Source organism: Schistocerca piceifrons, chromosome 9 (genome assembly GCF_021461385.2).
Source record: "Schistocerca piceifrons isolate TAMUIC-IGC-003096 chromosome 9, iqSchPice1.1, whole genome shotgun sequence".
NCBI lineage: Eukaryota > Metazoa > Arthropoda > Insecta > Orthoptera > Acrididae > Schistocerca > Schistocerca piceifrons.
The window spans coordinates 106,040,182-106,061,440 of NC_060146.1; the positions used below are offsets into that span (position 1 = coordinate 106,040,182).

The 21,259-nt window shown below is 39.7% G+C and overlaps 1 protein-coding gene across 1 annotated transcript in view; it reads right to left on the reverse strand.

The window, feature by feature from the left end:
• The window catches only part of LOC124716740 (serine/arginine repetitive matrix protein 1-like), a 105,359-nt gene that overhangs the window by 63,188 nt on the left and 20,912 nt on the right, over positions 1–21,259 (reverse strand). The window contains exon 5 of the mRNA XM_047243284.1: positions 19,141–19,334. Within this exon, the coding sequence (XP_047099240.1) occupies positions 19,141–19,334 (194 nt within the window). The remainder of the gene's footprint in view (positions 1–19,140; positions 19,335–21,259) is intronic.

The window sequence follows — 21,259 nt, forward strand, 5'->3', positions numbered from 1 at the left end:
TTATTAGGGTAAATGCTGTCCTTTACCATTCTCTTGAATTCATCATCTACTGGATTCTGGGTAAGCTACATGATAGCTTGTCACGTTTGTGGCCAGCAGCAGAAGAAAAGTTTGCGGTTCAGAGATGAAATCTATTTATTTAAAACACATTACAGGAAATTTATTCAGCTCCGAGAAAACTACATCACAGAGTAAGTTATTTCCTACTCAAATGCAATTAATTATATTGTTGGACAGTGGCATTTCTGACGTTATGCTTGATAATAAAAATGTGACTGAAGAAAAACTGAGGCTCTTCCATAGGGTTCTTCGATCTATAAAAAGTATTCGACAATGCTTTTGGTGCAAGGTGTATCAAGTCTTCAACAACGTAAGTATATGCCAGAGACGATATTGGAAAATGAACATCTTACACGAGACTGAGTGGAAAAAATAGAAAGGATGGAAAAAGAGAGAAACCCTCAGATTAGAGTTTGTAAAATTGAAGGTGTTTCATCAGTGTATATACTCTTCTTTTACCCAGCTTAAGAGTCTAAAAACTTTTTCGAGAACTGCTGAAAATGGTTTTGGTGATGTGAAATTTTCTAGCCTAGCTATTGTTACAGCCAAGTGTTCCTTATTATTCTCACATATTGTAATGGACTCTATAATTGTAATGTCATTAATGACTCCTTTACTATAACATGGCTTCAGGGCTTTGAAATTACTAACACCCCCATGCATTGTGTTCCTTCAGTATTTTTTGAGATACATATAGACTATTGTTTCCAATGTTATGTATGTCATCTTGGCTTAGCTACATATTGGGAGCAGTTATATGCTTTACTAATGAAACGTTTTCATAGTCATCCTAATCTCCCTAACAACATTTTTCCAAGTCCGACGATAATACTCCGAATTCCTCTTTGCAAAAGGAAGCAGACCAATCCACATAAATGCAATTTCCCCATCAGCAACAATAGCATTTTTCTTGAGTTGTTTCTATGATCAACATTATCTTATTCAGTAAATATGTTGGGCAAATCTCTCTGACTTTATGTGTGTGCTATTTCAGAACTGAAGTCAGTTGCTGTCGTTGTTGCCACAGCTGGACTCCATCACTGTATATGGAGCGCGACTACTTAATGTCTTGCATTTGTGAGTTACGGTAACAAACTGGGACCAGCACGCCCTTTGCACACAACTGAGCTATAAGCACATTTACTTACAAGTAACCCATGTAAATTCAGACGGTTACAGCAATATGCCAGGTTCAGGCAAGTCAATTAATTAATTACTATTATCATTATAAACACACTATATGAAGTAAGTCTGGTCGGTTTTAGGTCGCATTTAATGAATGGTGCAGACAGACTGCATTATTATATAAATTCATGGGTCTAAACTTTGCTAACAAAACATTATTTCATTTGAGGGCTCACTTGGGAGATACTTTTGCATGTAATACGGTTTGAGTACTGTGATAGGAAGACTGTTTTTTTTTCTTTTTGGATGATCAGTCTTCTGAGTGGTTTGATGCGGCTCTCCACGAATTGTGCTCCTGCGCCAACCTCTTCATCTCACAGTAGCCCTTACAAAGTACATACTCAATTTTTTGCTGGATGTATTCCAATCTCCCTTTAGTTCCACGGAAGTCATTCCTGAGGCGTTTACAAGTCTCCTATCATCTTGTCCCTTCTCCTTATCAGTGTTTCTGACATACTCCTTTCCTCTCCGATTCTGTGATGAACCTCCTCATTCCTTACATTATCAAGTCACCTGATTTTCAACATTCGCCTGTAGCACCACAACACAAATGCTTCGATTCTCTTCTGTTCAGGTTCTCCCACAGTCCATGTTTCACTATCAGACGTACATTCTCAGAAATTTCTTCCTCAGATTTAAGGCCGATGCTTGATATTAGTAGACCTCTCTTGGTCAGGAATGCCCTTTTATCCATTGGTGGCCTGCTTTTGATGTCCTGCTTACTCAGTCCCTCATTGGTTATTTTACTGGCTAGGTAGCAGAGTTCCTTAACTTCATCTACTTCGTGACCATCAAACGTGATGTTAAGTTTCTCGTTGTTCTCATTTCTGCTATTTCTCATTTCTTTCGTCTTTCTTCAATTTACTCTCAATCCATATTCTGTATTCATGATTGTTCGTTTCATTCAGCAGATCATGTAATTCTTCTTACCTTTCCCTCAGGATAGCAATATCATCAGCGAATCGTATCCTTGATAACCTTTCACCTTGAATTTTCATCTTACTCCTAAACCTTTCTTATATTTCCATCAATGGTTCTTCAATGTACAGTTTGAACAGTGGGGGCGAAAGGCTACATCCTTGTCTTATGCCCTTTAATCCAAGCACTTCGTACTTGATCGACCACTCTTATTATTCACTTTTTGCTCTTGTACATATTCTATATTACCTGTATCATTTTCGTACTTAATCCTTTCATCGACCAACCGAAGTATTTCTTTTGTTACTTATGGTTTCTTCGCAGTTACCTTCTTTGCACCAATGTTTTTCTTTCCAGCTTCTGTGATGGCCTTTTTTTACAGATGTCCAGCCCACTTCAACCGTGCTGCCTACTGAGCTACTTCTTCTTACTGTATCTATAACCTAAGAGAACTTCAAGCGTATCTTGACATTCCTTACTACTTCCGTATTCCACTTCTTTGCGTATTGATTCTTCCTGAATAATGTTTCAAACTTCAACCTACTCTTAATCACTACTATATTGTAATCTAAATCTGCTCCTGGGAACGCCTGACTATCAAGTATCTGATTTCGGAACCTCTATCTGACCATGATGTAATCTACGACCGGCCGGGGTGGCCGAGCAGTTCTAGGTGCTACTGTCCGGAGCCGAGCGACTGCTACGACCGCAGGTTAGAATCCTGCCTCGGGCATGGATGTGTGTGATGTCCTTAGGTTAGTTAGGTTTAATTAGTTCTAAGTTCTAGGCGACTGATAACCACAGAAGTTGAGTCGCATAGTGCTCAGAGCCATTTGAACCATTTGTAACCTGCGAGGGTCACTCCAAAAGAAATGCACACTATTTTTGTAAAAATACAGTTTTCATTCTGCATGTGTGGAAGTTTTACAGTGTGTACATACATCCTTCCCACTTGTTTTCAAACTTAGTTCAACCTGTTCCCGTGAATGGCGCCGTCACAAAATGTCTTCAAGATGGCTGCTGCACTTGACGTTCGTCCGAAGAAACGTACTGCCATAGAATTCCTGTGCTGTGCAAACGAGACAGTGGGAAACATCCACAAGAGATTGAAAAAGGTGTATGGAGATGCTGCTCTCGATAGCAGTACAGTTAGTCAGTGGGCAAGCAGGTTACGTGATGAAAGCGGGAACGGCAACATCGAGGATTGTCCTCACAGTGGCAGGCCTCGTACTGCACACACTCCACACAATGTGCAGAGAGTTAACGAATTAGTGACTGCTGACAGACGCATCACAGTGAACGAATTGTCACCCTACGTTGGGATATGGGGAAGGAAGTGTTTGCAGAATACTGAGTGTTGGCGTTAAAAACGGTTTGTGCCAGTTGGGTTCCCAGGATGTTGACAGTGGCTCACAAAGAAACAAGAAAAACGGTATGCTGCGAACTTTTGGAGCAGTACAATAATGGTGGAGATGAATTTCTCGGAAGAATTGTGACAGGTGATGACACATGGCTCCATCATTTTTCACCAGGGACGAAGAGGCAATCAAGGTGGTGGCATCGTGCCAATTCACCCAAGAAAAAAATTCGAAACCACACCTTCTGCTGGAAAACTTATGGCTATGGTGTTTATCGATTCCGAAGGACTCTTGCTTGTGGACATCATGCCAAGTGGAACCACTATAAATTCTGATGCAAATGTGACGACACTGAAGAAACTTCAAGCGCGACTGAGTCGTGTTCAACCACATCGGCAAAAGGAGGCTGTTTTGCTGTCGCACGACAATGGACGGCCACATGACAGTCAAAAAACCATGGAAGCGATCACAAAACTCGGATGTACAACACTGAAACATCCGCCTTACAGTCCTGACCTGGCTCCATGTGACTATCATCTCTTTGGGAAACTGAAACACACTCTTCGTGGAACAAGGTTTGAAGATGATGACTCCCTTGTGCACGCTGCCAAACAGTGGCCCCAACAGCTTGGTCCAGATTTTATAGTGCGGGTATACAGGCGCTGGTTGCAAGATGGCGTAATTGAGACGGATGAAAATTATGTGGAGAAATAAAAATATTGTTCCTAAAGGATGTATCTACACACTGTAAAACTTTTAAACATTTAGAATAAAAGATGGAATTTTTTTAAAAAATAGTGTGCATTTCCTTTGGAGTGACCATCGTAAGTGAAATCTTCTCGTACACCCGACCTTTTTCAAGCATATGTCCCCCTCTTGCGATTCGTGAACATTCTCCTCTCTCATTCCTGGTCCCAATCGCATATTGTCATATAACCTTTCTCATATTATCTCATGTTGTATGCATAGAAGAATCCTGGAGATACTAGAAGGTATCAGATACATTATATAATGGTAAGACAGAGATTTATGAACCAGGTTTTATATTAACAGAATCTTCCGTCGGTTCTTGGTGGAGCAACAATATAATAAATGAAAAGCACCAGTTTGCTTTTGTTCTACAATATTACTTTTAAAGTTAACCGGTTTACGGCTTACAGGGCCGTCTTCAGACATTTACCGAGTATTATCGCCAAAGAAGTTAAATGTTAGCAGACAACATTGGAAGAGAAGTAACACATCTAGACTGAAGTAGAAACATACAGTAAGTAACATCTTTGCAATGAAAAAGTAAAAACTGAACTGTACATAAGTAACACTGGAGTAGACAGGAAAACCTTTAGCACAAAATAGGAATAGCATGCCTACATAACAGTTTCTATTAATAAACAAAATTAATAAAATAAAATAACATTAGTACTAGACCAGGATGCATCAGGAGGTATGAAACATGGAGAGTGACACACAAGAAATTAAAAGAAGAGACAGTTATCAATGTAAATACAGAATACAAAAGGATCTTAAGCAATATCAATAAGATAAACAGATATAAATAAATGCGCGAAAATTGTGGTGTTTGAGGTAACCTACAGTTTGAGAGTGTGGTGGTACTGCATTTTAACATTAGCATTATAATCAAAGCAGTGGCTGTCTAACAGTTTTCATTAAATAAATGAGCAAAGTTAAATATGAACAGTATTTGATGAGACAACTGCAAGAGGTGTTAAACATGGACAGTAATACAATTACCAGTTAAAAGAAAGTTTCTAGCATTTGTAGATTTAGAGAAAGCTTTTGACAATGTTGACTGGAATACTCTCTTTCAAATTCTAAAGGTGGCAGGGGTATAATACAGGGTGCGAAAGCCTATTTACAATTTGTACAGGAACCAGACAGCGGTTGTAAGAGTCGAGCGGCATGAAAGGGAAGCAGTCGTTGGGAATGGATTGAGACAGGGTTGTAGCCTGTCCCCAGTGTTATTCAATCTATATATTGAGCAAGCAGTAAAGAAAAAAAAATAAAAATTCGGAGTAGTTATTAAAATCCATGGAAAAGAATTAAAAACTTTGAGCTTCGCCGATGACATTGTAATTCTGTCAGATTTCAGCAAAGAACTTGGAAGAACAGTTGAACGGAATGGACAGTGTCTTGAAAGGAGGATATAAGATGGACTTCAAAAAAAGCAAAACGAGGATAATGGGATGTAGTCGAATTAAATCGGGTGATGCTGAGGGAATTATATTAGAAAATGAGATAGTAAAGCAGTTTCGCTATTTTGGGAGCAAAATAACGGATAATGGTCGAAGTAGAGAGGATATAAAATGTAGACTGGCAATGGCAAGGAAAGCGTTTCTGAACAAGAGAAATTTGTTAATATCGAGTATAGATTTAAGTGTCAGGAAGTCGTTTCTGAAAGTATTTGTATGGAGTGTAGCCATGTATGAAAGTGAAACGTGGACGATAAATAGTTTGGACAAGAAGAGAATAGAAGCTTTCGAAATGTGGTGCTACAAAAGAATGCTGAAGATTACATGGGTAGCTCAAATAATTAATTAGGAGGTATTAAATAGAATTAGGGAGGAGTTTGTGGCACAACTTGACAAGAAGAAGGGACCGGTTGGTAGGACATGTTCTGAGGCTTCAAGGAATCACAAATTTAGCATTGCAAGGCAGCGTGAAGGGTAAAAATTGTAGAAGGAGACCAAGAGATGAATACACTCAGCAGATTCAAAAGGATGTAGGTTGCAGTAAGTATTGGGAGATGAAGAAGCTTGCACTGAATAGAGTAGCATGGAGAGCTGCATCAAACCAGTCTCAGGACTGAAGACCACAAGAACAACAACAACGACATCTCATATACTTCCTTTATCTCTTCATCATCAGCTTGCGACATCTGCATGTACACCTGAACTATCGTTGTCGGTGTTCATTTGCTGTCGATTCTGATGAGAACAACACTACTACTGAACTGTTCACAGTAACACACTCTCTACCCTACCTTCTTGTTCATAACGAATCCTACTCGCGTTATACAATTTTCTGCTGCTGTTGATATTAACCTTTACTCATTTGACCAGAAATCCTTGTCTTCTTTCCATTTTACTTCACTGACCCCCACTATATCTAGATTGAGCCTTTTCATATCCCTTTCCCAATTTTCTCGTTTCCCTACCACGTTCAAGCTTCTGACATTCCACGCCCAGACTCGTATTCTTTCGTTGGTTATTCAGCCACTTCTCCTGTGGATACACGTTGCGTGATTCTAATGCAGTGGTTTCTATCGCCTTCTACGTCCTCATCCCATTAATCATTGCTGGTTCTTCCGCCTTTAGGGCAGTTTCCCACCCCAAGGGCAAGAGAGTATCATGAAACTCTGTCTGCTCTTCCGTCCTCTTGACAAGGCCGTTAGCAGAAGTCTTCGGCCGTTAATGCTGATTGTTAATCAAAGTTTAAGCAATGGCGGAATTCGAACCCAGGACCAGGGATGTTTTGATTACTAATCAGAGACACTACGCCTAGACCATGGGGAACCTACATATGTCATTACGCTTCTGGGATTCGGAATGTAGTTGTTCTGTGTATATGTGGGATGATTCAGTTTAATTAAAATTATGAGGATATTACTTGTTTTATACAGTCTGTCATCCTTTTACATATGTCAAATATCCTGTCACGCTATGAAATTTTATTTTTTCTGGTTACTTCTTTGCTAATGTAAAGGTTTCATATTCTCTTGTCCGATGGACTATTACATTTGTTTTCTTACTTACGAATTTACTGAGGAACACAGTATTCAAATTGAACTATCGTTTCTATTAGTTAATATTTTGAGATCATTGTAACAGATATTTTTAAGTATGTGTGCTCACTTTCAATTTTCTCAGAATCATTAATTATTTAATACATTATGTTGTTGTCTGTTTGAATTGATCTTACCAACTGTGTCTCGAAACTTATTCTATTTCCTTGTGGCATTTGCCTAATTGCAGGAATATTTACTATATGTGTTACTCAGCAGAATATTCAGACTCTTTTGCATTCGTTGATGAAATTTGGGAACTATACAGTGTCAATCAGGTTGTGAAATCATTTCATGTTTCCATAATTAACAAAAAAACGACCTGCTTTAATAATAGAATGTTGAACAAAATGTTCGGGTTGAATAAATTAATTTTCCTTTCTAAATTAAAGTGTTGTACATTGAGGAACTTCTCAACATATTTGAAACAATTTACTATCTTGTACGTCTTAATTGCTGTTTTTGTTACTAGAATTTTATTCTGGGAGTGTATTCGCACTGGTCCAAGACACTTTTGATAGTATGGAAACATAGTACAGTGAACAGAGATTACATTCATTAATCTTAGTTCTGTCTTCTACAGTTGTAGATCCTAACAAGTATCTTCGGTCTTATAAACACTCTTCTTGATACACACCATATTTTAGGTTTTACTGCTTGTGGGTGCATTCATGGTAGTACATAAGAATAATTTCAGCAAAACAGGTTTGTGACTAGATTACTGTAGTGATTAGAGTATACTGAAACTTTTCTTTTGCTTTCTTCTTGTGTTTAATTGAGTGATAATTCGTTGTGTTTTACTATTAAGGGATCTCACAGTCGCAAAATATGAATTTGAGATTCTGTAATTCATGCTCAGCTCTTTCATTAACTTGTTTGATGAGGCTGAGGGGTACTGCTGAATGTTTGATAAGGGAGTAATATTTTGGGACAGGGATCAATTCGACGGCTTTGTCAGTATTTACCATGATATTGATATGTGGATAGGTATTTCAAATAACGACGATTTTTTGTCAGTGGTCTTTTCTTCCTGTGAAATGCTGGTGCTAACTGAGGCGATTTTCCTCTCTGGGTGGCATTAATACTAGCTTTATGTGTAACAGAATTGCATTTTTTTAAAAATTTTTATGATGAGTGAATTTGGAAAATGTACTGTGGTGATCAATGTGGGAATCCTAAATGCAAGTTTTCTTTACTCCATTTGGGGGTGACACATCACTGTGAATAAAACGCCATAAGCTGTCTGGTAGTTAGCATGAAAAAATTCACTATTGATTGAGTTTTGTATATGTCATAAAACATTTCTGTGGATTTGGAGGTTATCTTTCACATAAATTCTGTGACGAGTGCAGCTACAGAGTATTGGCGAAACTGACTACTGAAATTTGAACTGTTCCATGCTACCAGAATAATATCACGTCTTTGTTGATTGACTATTTATTCTTTACTTGTGCTTCAGGAGAAATCTGGACATTTGTTTTGTTGGATGTCGGTCTGCATTCACTTTTGATTCTTTAATAGGCTGGTGGTTGTCGAGGGAAAAACACCGAACGTTAATGACTTACGTTGTTTGTCCTGTGTCTCTTTTCAGAATTTTGATGGCACAGTGGAAGATTATTTTTCTTTTTGTCAACTGTTTGAACGCGATTATTGGATTTGTGTGGTTTAGTGTAACATTTTTATGTAAACTAATCATTATCCTCAGTCTTTTACACATTTGTTACAGAATGGAGAAGACTACTGCAAAACAGAGTTTCAAGAAGCAGTAAATTGGGAAGGTGTTTGAATAAGAGTTTCACATATAGGTTACTGATGCAGCCAGATCGTGGTATTATACAAAGTTAAGGGTCTAAATTTATATACAAGAGAGAATATTAGTTCAGTGGACTTTTAGAATGTACTTTTGCATATAATTCAATTTTAATTTTAGGACGGGGTGCATACAGGTTATTAGAAAAGATCAACTGAAACTTCTGTTTTGTGACACAAACGTCGTATGTGCACCGTTGGCCCCCTAAGAGATCCTTGGCGGATTTAATGCTGGATTTACCATCATTTTGCGAGTAACGACTGCAGCTTCAACCAAACGGGCACCCAACTCTTCTGGAATATCTGCTGGTGTCTTGTACACCCGACGCTTCAATCTACCCCACAGAAACGAATCCATAGGAGAGGTCAGGAGAAAATGGTGGCCGCTGCCTTGGCCCACACCCTCGCAATCTAACGATTGGGAAAACGTTATCGAGAGGTTCTCTGACATCTACGGCAAAGTTGGTGGGCCCTGTCATGCTGCAATTATAATACATTGCCTAACTTCTAGCGGTACATCTCCTACGTTTTCCACAATACCCCACGGAGAAAGATACGGTTGTCCTCCACCGAGCATGTTGGAGGCAGACACAGCCCAATGAGACACGTGTGAACAATGAAGCCTTACCTTTATCGTAAGACAAGAGATGTCTCCAGAGTTTCCGACTCCTCGACATGGCCATTGTGGCTGTTTAAAGTACGCAGAAGCCAGTTGTATCGAAAAGGTAAAATTTTCAATAACATCTTTAAAACCATTTCCATCACACAGCTGTTTGAACACAATCTCTGAACGTCACTAGAGGCTAAACCTTCATAGACCCTACCGGAGAAGGGGCGCACCATTGAAACTGTACCTTTTCTAATGACTCAAAAAGGTTGTGCATCTAGTTTTTTCTAGCTTTGACTGATGCTGCAGTACTACCTATGGTAAAATGGTGGGACACATCATTGTATACACAATAAACTAATATGAACCTCCAAATATTGATATAAATTCGATCGATACCTCGTCCATGAAGAACAATACAGATGCGGTCGAAACTAAACGAATGAGAGAGTGGCACCAGACGAGGGGAGAGACGGACCTGCCGGTAGTACTTGGGCTGCTGGCCCGCCTCGGTGACGGGCAGCGCCGTCCTGGAGTCCCTCCTCTGCCGGTGGTGGTGGTGCGAGCTGCGGTGGTGGTGGTGATGGTGGTGGTGGTGCGAGTGCTGGTGGTGGATCTTGGGCGGCGACGGAGCCGCACCCGACGCCGTCGAGTCTCGTCGGGCAGCGCCTGCGGACCAAAGCAGTATTCTGTGAGGGAAGTCCCCCGAGTAACAGGCTGTGGCTTTTCCTGATTATCGTCCTCATATAGCCCACATGAACATCAGAGGTGCATCATTATTTGTAATCGTTGAACCTTTCGCAGCTACTTCTTGGCACAGAGGAAATAAGATGGTGATTCAAGTGAACGTTTACACTTAGTACTTCAATCTACTGGTAGTTGTTTACATTATCTTCTCAGAGACTGCTTTGGTCCCATTAAAAGGCTGATAGCTGTGTGATTATTGTGTAAATGAGGGAGTAGAAAACCCATAAGGCAAGATTTTAAATGTTTAAGTCTAAGAACACCCCATTGATGTTCAAATGTTCAAATGTGTGTGAAATCTTATGGGACTTAACTGCTAAGGTCATCACTCCTTAAGCTTACACACTACTTAACCTAAATTATCCTAAGGACAAACACACACACCCATGCCCGAGGGAGGACTCAAACCTCCGCCGCGACCAGCCGCACAGTCCCTGACTGCAGCGCCTAAGACCGCTCGGTTAATCCCGCGCGGCCTCCCCATTGATGTTGACAAATGTGTTGGATATTGACTTAACAATCTCAGTCTCTCTTGCAGCGCTTTCATGCGGCATTTAGAACATTTACTTGGACTTTTTTGTTGGTTACAAAACAGAGATAAACAGAACGGTAAAATCAATTTATATATGGGCGAAGATTGTGCACCAATTTGGTTTTTAAGTATTTCGTAACAAGTGTCTAATTTTAGACGGATTTTTGAATCATAGTCCTTGCTTTTGAAGATGATTTACGTATCTTAAACGCTTTATTGAATGAGATAAGTAGTTCATTAGATGCTAAAAAGAAAATTTTATTTATAATTTCAATTTGGTTTTCACAGAGGGCTAAAGAAGAAGACATCAAATCGTGGGATGCGATAAGTTTCAGCACAGACTTTGGCTACGTCATATCCCAAAAATGATATGACGCTTTTGTATGTACATCCTTGTGATGGGAGGTCTGGGAGACTTAGGCCATTCACTTATGTAATAAAATGCAACACTTACAACTGTCCATATGATCTACTACATTGTATGGTTATCAGTTTTGGTGCTTCAGTGCACTAACGTGAAGCCTCAGCGTCAGTTAAAGCCTGAAGATGGTGCAGTGAAGCACCGAAATTGGTAGCCATACAATAAATGACGTCATAAGGACGGCTGTAGGTGTTCCATTTGATTCCAAAAGTAATATGTTAACTCTGTTAAACAAAACAGATCTATGGTCCCATCAGACGTCGACCAGGACATACATGTGTTAGAAAATTCATGATGATCTCCATTACTTTCGAACGAGAACTGTATTTGCTGACCCGTGGGCGATAAAGTGTTTGTCTTGGGAACGGAATTTCAATAGGCACAGCATTTGAGAGTGGCAGAGCTGCCCTGAAACGAGCACTCCAAAAAAATGAAATACACAAAAAAGAATTAGAGAAAGTGAGGTTGCAGGAGTTCTGTTTCAAAAACGAACGGCAAGCAACTGATTTAAGAACTACAACAGTCGTGGTTGATTGAGGACATGTTAGGTGACAATCATTATGCCCTGAGGAAGGCCGTTGCAATTCGTCAGAAGCGTCGGTTTTAGTTTATTATTGTTGTTGGTTATTAGCAATGACTCGGCATAATGTCAAGAAGAATTTTAATGGCTATGACACCTGCCGCGGAATTCTACGTTCTTAAAACATTCTGAGTTTAGGAAAACAAAGGCATCAGCGAGATACTTCTGACGTTGCGATTGATAATGGAACCAACACTAAAGGACAATCAAGAATCGTTCCCACGGTCTGTCGACGAGGAAAACACGTTCGACGGTTGATGTGGTACAAGGCGTTCGAAATTCTGACAAATGTTGCAGTGAGCTATAGGGAAAAACGGGATAAAATGAAATATCTACAAAAACCACGGGGAAGGAATAAGGCTGGAAGAAAAAGAACGATTTGCTCGATTTAAAACGGGTGTAAGACTGAGATATAGTCTTCCGGTACTAATGTTCAACTATTTACGAAGAGGCAACGACTGAAATAAGAAAAGACTAAATGGTGGGATTAAAATTCAAGGTGAAAGGACAGCAATGATAAGATTCGCTGATGATGTTGCTATCCTGAGTGAAAGTGAAAAAGAGTTACAGGATGTGTCGAATGGAAAGAACAGTCTAATGAGTACAGAATGTGGACTGAGAGTAAATCGAACGAAGATGAAAGTAATGAGAAGCAACATAAATCAGAACACCGAAAAGTTAATATTTGGATTGGTGAACAAAATAGATTTGTTAAGGAATTCTACTGCCATGGCAGCAAAGTAATCATTGAGGGAGGACATAAAAAGCAGACATGATGATGGGACATCTGTTAAGATGACTTCCATGGTACCAGAGGGAGCTGAATAGAGCAAAAACTGTAGAGAAAAACTGGGATAAGAATACACCCAGAAATTGAGGACGGAGGTTGTAAGTGCTGCTCTGAGATGAAAAGCTTGGTACAGGACAGGAATTGGTGCTCGGTTGCATCAAACCTGGCAGAAAACTGATGACTTAAGAAAAAAAAAGGGTAGCGACCTAGTGCCGCCTTCACATCATATCATTCACGACATAGATCCAAAGTCTGGGGAATTCTACAGCATCAGTACTTCATTAGGTCTACCACTATGAGTACAGGTCTGCAGAGTAAGTCTGTGAGAGCGTGTATCTGGAGGGAATGATGTTCTTTCTGTCAGTTCCACCTTCATTTGGCGAAATGTTTCTATTATTTCTTTATTGGTAGAGGGTTTCTCGCTTTCCATCTAGTCTTACTCAATTTTCACAGTTTCTACTTGTCTGATTTGTTGTTGACATCAGATATGGTCAACATGTGAATGGGTGTCTCTACTTGTCCTGTACGTTTTCTGCAGGTGGACAAAGCGCACTCCTATCCGTGTGGGATGGCTATCAGGGAAGGACTAAGGCTCTGTGTTCAACAGAGTTTCTAATTCCCTAGAGCTGCCCAAGATTTTCCAGATTCTTGGCTTTCATAATACTTCATCTCGCGAAAGTTAGCTTAAGATTGTGGAAACTGATATGTGCAAAAATGTAAACGCTTCTAGTAAACTCTTCTCTGGGGGAGAGCTGGTGACCATTCACGCTCGTATCCGTCCATGGCCAATCGAGATTACGAATGAAACAGTTATACACCAAAGAGCCCGAAGCAGATGCCGCCTGACAAAACATCAAAATGTCTCTACCCTCTTACCAGCTGCATGGACATACACTAAAAGCGTGAATCACTGAAGACGAAAATGATAACGAAAGGGGAAAAGAGGAAAGTTACTTTTTAATTAACCACTGACATTCTGGTGGTTTGTGACTAGTATTACTTCAGATCACAAAACTTTAGTACAAAAGGATTGTCATTAATTTTGGTGAAGTAGCTTTCCCAGTATTCACCAAAAGTTATTTGAGAGAGTTACCGGAAATCAGAATTGTCATGTGGATACTTACATTCCCAAATATAGTGATAGAAAAAAAAACCGCATCACGAAGAAGAAATTGTGTGACATAAACGAAAGTTGACAGGCGTCTTTCTTCATCTTGTGGATGATGTCCATTCACATTTCGCGTCAGTCACTCAAGACTGACGTTAGTAACGCCCCATCAGATTTGCTTTAAATACATGCTGTAACGGCCATGAGCGTTAGTTAGCTTTAAGAATGGAGGTGATCAGTCGAGAATGTCTTTAAGGTTACAATCACGCCGTTATCAGCGCGTCACTGAGTTTGAACGAGATCGGCTTATAGGGCTACGAGCAGCTAAAGGTTTCTTCTCCGATACTGCAGAAAAACTTGAGAGGAATGTAGCCACAGTATATGACTGCTGCTAGCTGTGGCCGCTCGAATTTATGGTCGCAAGAAGACGGGGCTCCGAAGGGCCACGTGGCAATATCGAAAGGGAAAATGGCTCTGAGCACTATGGGACAAAACTTCTGAGGTCATCAGTCCCCTAGAACTTAGAACTACTTAAACCTAACTAACCTAAGGACATCACACACATCCATGCCCGAGACAGGATTCGAACCTGCGACCGTAGTGGTCGGAGAGGGAAAACCATCGTGTTTGACATGTGGTTCTGGCGCATTGTACTCCATCTGCAGCAGCAATTTGAGCAGCGTTTGGCACCACAGTGAGACAAGGAACCGTCAGAAATCGGTTACTTGAACAACACCTCCGAACCAGACGCCCTGTATGGTGCAATATACTAACCCAAAACTACCGCCATTTGCGGCTTCAGCTGTGTCAAGTAAGCGCTCATTGGAAGGCAAGGTGGACGTCTGTTGTGTTTTCTGATGAAAGCTGGTTCCTCCTCAGAGCTAATGACGGGAGTGAGTTAGTAAGAACGAGGCGAGATAAGGGTCTGCAACCAGCCTGTCTGCATGCTAGACACACTGCACCTACGCCTGGTGTTATGCTCTGTGATGCAATTTCGTATGAAGCGCTCTCGTGTCTATCCCACACTTCCTGACGTCAATCTCGTGACTGACCTGTTGTGCTGCCATTCTTGAACAGCATTTAAGGGCGTGTTTTCCAACAGGATAACGATCACACACATATCGCGGTTATAGCCCAGAATACTCTACAGTTTGTCGATATGTTGCTTTGCCCTGCTCAACTACCAGATCTGTCTCCAATCGAGCACATATGCGTCGCCATCGGAAGACCACTTCAGCGTCATCACCACTAACCACACCTGTATTCACCAGCCTGGTGCAACATGCATGGAACTCCATCACACAAAGTTACATCTGGGATCTGTGGGACAATGCATGCACGTTTGATTGCTTGAATTCTGGCTGTTACACCGCTTACTAATGTACCAGCATTTCACGTTTGCAATGGCTTATTTCACACTTACGTTAACCTACGAACTTGAAATATTAATCACTTGAATATGTTATTTAGAAAAATGTTTACCCAAAATTTTACTACTGTACATTAGTTACTTTTGGTGCTGTGAATTTTTTTCCATCAGTGTATGTTCTCAGCGTTTTAACTGCTACATTACGTCACTCAGTAAAGGATAGCATGAACAAGATATATTTAGTGCGTGGAGGAATTAAATAGAACAATTTTCTGAAAAGAAGGTATCACCAAGCTGTAGTAAGTACTGGGGATTTCAGTTTTGTTTGAAGAGTAATGGATAGGTTCTGAACAGTATTGGGGAACCCAAAAACAGCAGCCTGAAATGAATTTCAGTCCCACATTATTGTAATTGCTTCTCCTAGCTTTTGGTTTTATTAAAAAATAGTAATGAGAGTCGGGAATGACCTGATGATTTCATAGAGATACTAATCAACTTCAGAGAGTAAAAGACCACTGCAAGTAAAGAAATAGCACTAATATGTGTCATTTACCTAAAATTATTTACGAAAGGTAGATGTTTAGTGAACTACTCGAGTCATTTGCAAAAGACAAAAATGCTTTCATTATATTAACCAAAACAATTTGTCACAGCTGACTGGATGAAAATGAGGAGTTCATACAGCAAATTGTCATCTTGTAGAAATAACGATTGTATTAGATAATAATTTTATATCGTAAATAATAGTGTAACTGTAAAAGTAAAGGCGGTTATATTATTAGTGCACGTGAAAGTCAAGAAATCTGTGTATCCTGCTCTTGTATAAATCTTATTTTTAATAGCTGTTTAAAAACGGAAGAAAGTTTTCCATAGTTGACAGCAATACTAGAAGTGATAAGCTGGTGCTGATCATTGTGTGGTATCATTCGCTGAAAAAGAAAAGGTTAAATGATGGTATACTCAATACTGTGAGCTAAGAACATATTTTTAAACACAGAAAATATGTGCAAAATGTACTGTTTTATAATGTCAGATATAACTAACTTGAAACTGCAAACAAGTGGCTATTGTCTGCAAGACACCAAACTCAATCAAAGCAGCATGGTATAAACAATTTTCTTTCCATTAAGAGGAAAGGAATTTTCAGTCCTACTTTGCAGATAATATTCTCTAATTCATTCTCTTCAACCCATCCCCCCTCCCCCACCAACTGGCTCAAAAACTATACAAAAGAACTGCCAGGTGATACCATATTCACAAGTTGTGCCAAGTAGGTTAAACAAATAATGCTCCAGATTGGAAAATTGCTGTCCTCACAATACAGTTAAGTATAACACTCTGTTTCGCTTACAGTTTTCAAAAGAAAAGGGAGCTCTTACTTGACACATTCAAATTACTTCTAAAAACTATTTTTCTCTAAAATAATTTATAAGATACTAAATTATTAATGCTGCCCATTACTTGTTTATGACATATAAATATTTGTGAGAAAAGAAACTGTAAATAATGATGAGTGCAATGTGTATACATTTATCTAATGGGTATGATGTGTACACATGTATACGGATGTAACATGTATAACGGGTGAAAGAATTTGCTGTTCGCTGCCATTATAAAAGGTGAGTATCTTCCCTGTCACTAAAACAAAGGTACAGATCCAGCTGAAAGAAGCCACAATGAAGGAATGTCATTCTAGAAATAAATAAATTAGAAAACGTGACATTAAAAAATCTTGTTAATTGCAGTTACTTTCTTACTCATCCATTACTTGGCCTCGTATATAAATGAATCGTATTTTCAGCAACATTACACGAGTTACACTAGATGTTCAAAGTAGCAGAGACTTCAGAGAACTTTCGAGAAGATTAATGCAATTTCATTACCACAAAGGCTTAACACGACACTTTTTTGTATATATGAGGAGCTGTCTTCACAATTCGCGCGTCTAAAGGACAGTAGTACATTGGAAAATATAGGCCAGAGAATCTGAAAATATAGAAAATGTGGTGCTAGGAAGAAGTGTTAAAAACTTCTTTAGTAGATAAAGTAAAATTTGTAGTAAAGTTGAGAAGACTAGGTGATGAAGATCTCGAAAAGGCATACAAGAATGAATTATAGGTTAATAGAATTTTACAAAGGTCTGCAGAAATAGATAACATGCCACTGTAAAATTTTTAGACCAGACAAACCTTTACAATATTTAAAACAGGTTATTGAAAACATTAGATTTAGCAAAAACGGACTAGAAGACACAAATAAAAATAAATTCAATGAATACAGTATGAATATTTTCAGTTAAGATTTACGATAGCTATTACGAACATCAGTTGAAATACACAACAAATGAAACCAGAGTTATTGACCTTTATACTTAATATATTAGAATACTATAAGTGGATTGATTTACAAAGTGTACACAGTTTTATTAAAATGTAATCGAAAATCAGCCTGTGACAAGTGAAAGACAGTGTCACTGGTGACACACAAAAGTCATAAGTGCAAATCATTCACTTCGACTCAGCTTAAATAACTCCAACTAATGCACATATAATGGTCAAAACGCTCAGTAAGAATATCATTCAGTGTTTTGATTGCAACAATTGGAGTTTCAAGTCAATAAACAGAAATGCGTGAATCATGGGCAGGCAGTTATGTTCTCGCAAAAGTTAACAAAACATAAGAAGAATCACTTGAATAGTGGGAAGCACAATAGATGAATATGGAGTAGAGGAGGTGTGAGGATTAACTGGGGAAGTAAAAGTGTTTGAAGAAAATGATGGTATCACTCAATGCTGAAAAATAAGTTGACAGGTAAGGTACATAATCACAAGTGCTAACAAGAATAGATGAAGAGAGAAGTCTAGAGAAGAATCCATGTGAGATAAAAGGATACGTTTGTGGGACATTTTATACAGAGTCCAGGAATTGTTTGCTTGGCACTAGAAGGTGTAGTAACTGGGAGAAATGCAGGAGCAGACAAAGACTGAAATTTTCCAAAGACAGTAGACAAAGTGTCAGGTGACGTGGTTGCATCGACATGAGCAGAGGACAGGGAAAGAGAGAGGAAAGCATCAGACCAGTCAAAAGACGGACAACTACAAAGAAGAAGACCATGAAGTAGGAAAATCAGAAGCAGAAGGCAGAAGAAAAGTACAAAAAGTTGAAAAGAGACAGGAAGAGTAGGAGGAGATAGATGAAAGAGGAAACAGAACTACATAGGGATGGAGTGGATGAAGGATGTGTCTAGGTCTCCATTATTTTCCGAGCACAATATTATCGGTGGACCTGTAGCAGATACTGCATTAAATTAAAAAAAAATATCTGTATTAGCTTTGGACCCACAAGTGAACTCCTGCTTGAATGAAAATGGGGCAGATCATGAAAAGCTTTTAGTATTAGGAACAACTGAGGTTGAGCTGAGACTCTCGAACTAGTCACAAATAATGAAAAGTAAATGAATGAAAGAAAAACAATACAGTGAAACTGTGAAACATCTGTAGCAAAAGAAGAACGATGTGGATAGGAAGGACGACAAAGGTGTTGAAAGAGAAAGACAAGTAGAAAGATAGGGATGCAAACAATTGATAGAAAAATACGATAAATAGAACGGGAATATGTTAAATTGAGAATGAGGATCAGAAAAGGAGGAGGGAACTATTTTCTTCAGAATACTCCTGTGAAAACGCCCCAAGGGAGGTGCAGAGCTGCTCGCCTGAGGATGGAGAGGGAGTCACTTGCCTGGATAGGAGCTTCGGCAGAGCTTTGTGTTGAAATTTAACACGCAATAGTGAAAGTAGATTAAAGAGGAGACGGACAACGGTTCATGCAGCAGCCTCTCCTGGACACGGACAGCCACATGCCTGAGCGCGCAGACTCCCCAGAGCCCCTCCTCGAGCCAGAGGAGGCGATCACAGTGGTAGAGTCCCGGCGCCCACCGCTCCTGGACGACTCCCCAGAGCCGCGCCGCTGAGCTGGGTCCCTGGCAGTGATGATGGTTGCTCCGGATGTCGCGCTCGAGTCCCGCCGCGAGGACCACAGCCGCGCCAGGTCAGACCTGCAGTAAGTCGAGTAGTGCGTGAGTGGGCCAGGATAACATTACCACAGCATCCCACTGACAAGTGATGAAAGTAAGTTATTACTCAGGCATCCAACAGCTCTGTTACGATCCATTTTCGAATTATCTTACTAACACAGATGTATGTTTCACATAGCACCTTCAGAAATTACAACTAAACTTATTCCCATATGACGTGGTACCAGCAGACGGTTACTGTAGGTGTAATAACCCCTAGCGCCCCTACCTGTGGGGCACGCATGGTAATGGGAAAATAGTGACATGCAAGCTTAGCTCTGTAATGCCTGGTATAATTCCAACAAATCTTGGTGCACATATGGCCGAGTGCCAGCAAGCGGTTACCAATGGGGTAAGACACCCCTAACAACCCTGTCTGGGGGTATGAGGGGGAGAGTTATGACCTGTAAGCATAACTGTGGAATTCCTGGAGCAATTTCAGTCACGCTTGATACTTTTATTATGGGGTAAAATAACTGTAGCACTCTAGCCCAGTCAACGAAGAACAAAAAAGTCGAACAGACGAAAAATCGCTGATTATTGTAGAATGGTAGGGTGGAGTGTCATGGACAATATGTTAAAAACCTCCGCCAGTGGCGTGTCAGCGTAGTGTGAGATGTTTGACATTTAAAAGCCACTTTTTTACAATTACAAAGCTTTACAGTGCACTGTCAAAGACAGACAGCAGCAAGGTGCCACGTTTACCAGTCCAGTACCTCATCCACCAACACTAGAAAGCTCGCTGACATCATTACATTTACATATTACACGCTTCTCAGCTTTTGTTTATAGGAACATATTTTACACAAAAGCTCACTTAACAACTGCATATAAGTGCTCATTTAATAAAATGAACATAATTCAACTATGTAAAGATTAACTCAGTCAAGTTATCTTGTCTACTCATTTAACAGAGTTGTTTAAAAAACGTTGGGTAGGTTCAGCCTGTCTGCAAAATGAGAAGTGGACTGCGCTCGCGGCGAAGAATGTTGTCTTTCACGCTACAGTTGCCGCACAGGATGGCCAAGAACCAGGTTCCCCCCTAACAGTGTACAACAGCGTGTAGAGATTGACGAAGATCCTGCCCACATGGGTTTTGGCGCTACTATTATTAATAACTCGTATCTATATTCCATGTAATGTTAACACGTACGTCAGCGCACTGCGACGCCAGTGATTGATAAGGGGTGCTACAGAAGGTCGGCATAACTTTGTGAAACATTCTCCACTTGCTTTTTGTGACAAATTGAACAAATAAAGTGGGAAATCACCCACTTGTATTTCAATTTGTAGACCTATAAAGCAGGGAATTGCACAAACAAAATCCAGCGACCTACGGACAGTCACACCTCTACACTCGACCAGCCCCCCTCCACTCACTCACACCTCCAGAAAAAAATTTAACCCTTAATAGGCCCTATTACACTTAGACGTGGTACACAATTATCAGATTTGTAAATAAACAAACATTAATTTTACACCAGTAAAATACTGTTTATTAATAATGTGCAGTTTTTTCCATCCCCTGTAGTGTGGATGCTGTTAGTCCTTCAGAAAAAATTAATAGAAACTTCTTTGAAGGAAATTTGATGTACAGTAGTTTAATTTTGTACTGGGAAACATTTTTGCGTGAAGCAACAGCTTACGAGTTATTCAAGAAAAACATAAAAAAGTGACTTTTAAACGCCTTGCCCCACTCCCCCGCTAGATACATACTCATACCACAGGGGAGGGGACTTTAATTATGGTGTTCACATCAGTATCTCCTGCCACTATACAAAAGTTTGCAACTCTTCAATTTTCCTCCCTAATTTTCTATTATTGACTGGCTTACTCCTAGAGATATGCATGTATGGATAAAGCGGAGTTTAAAAGTAAATCAAAAATATACTAGTGTATTTACATAG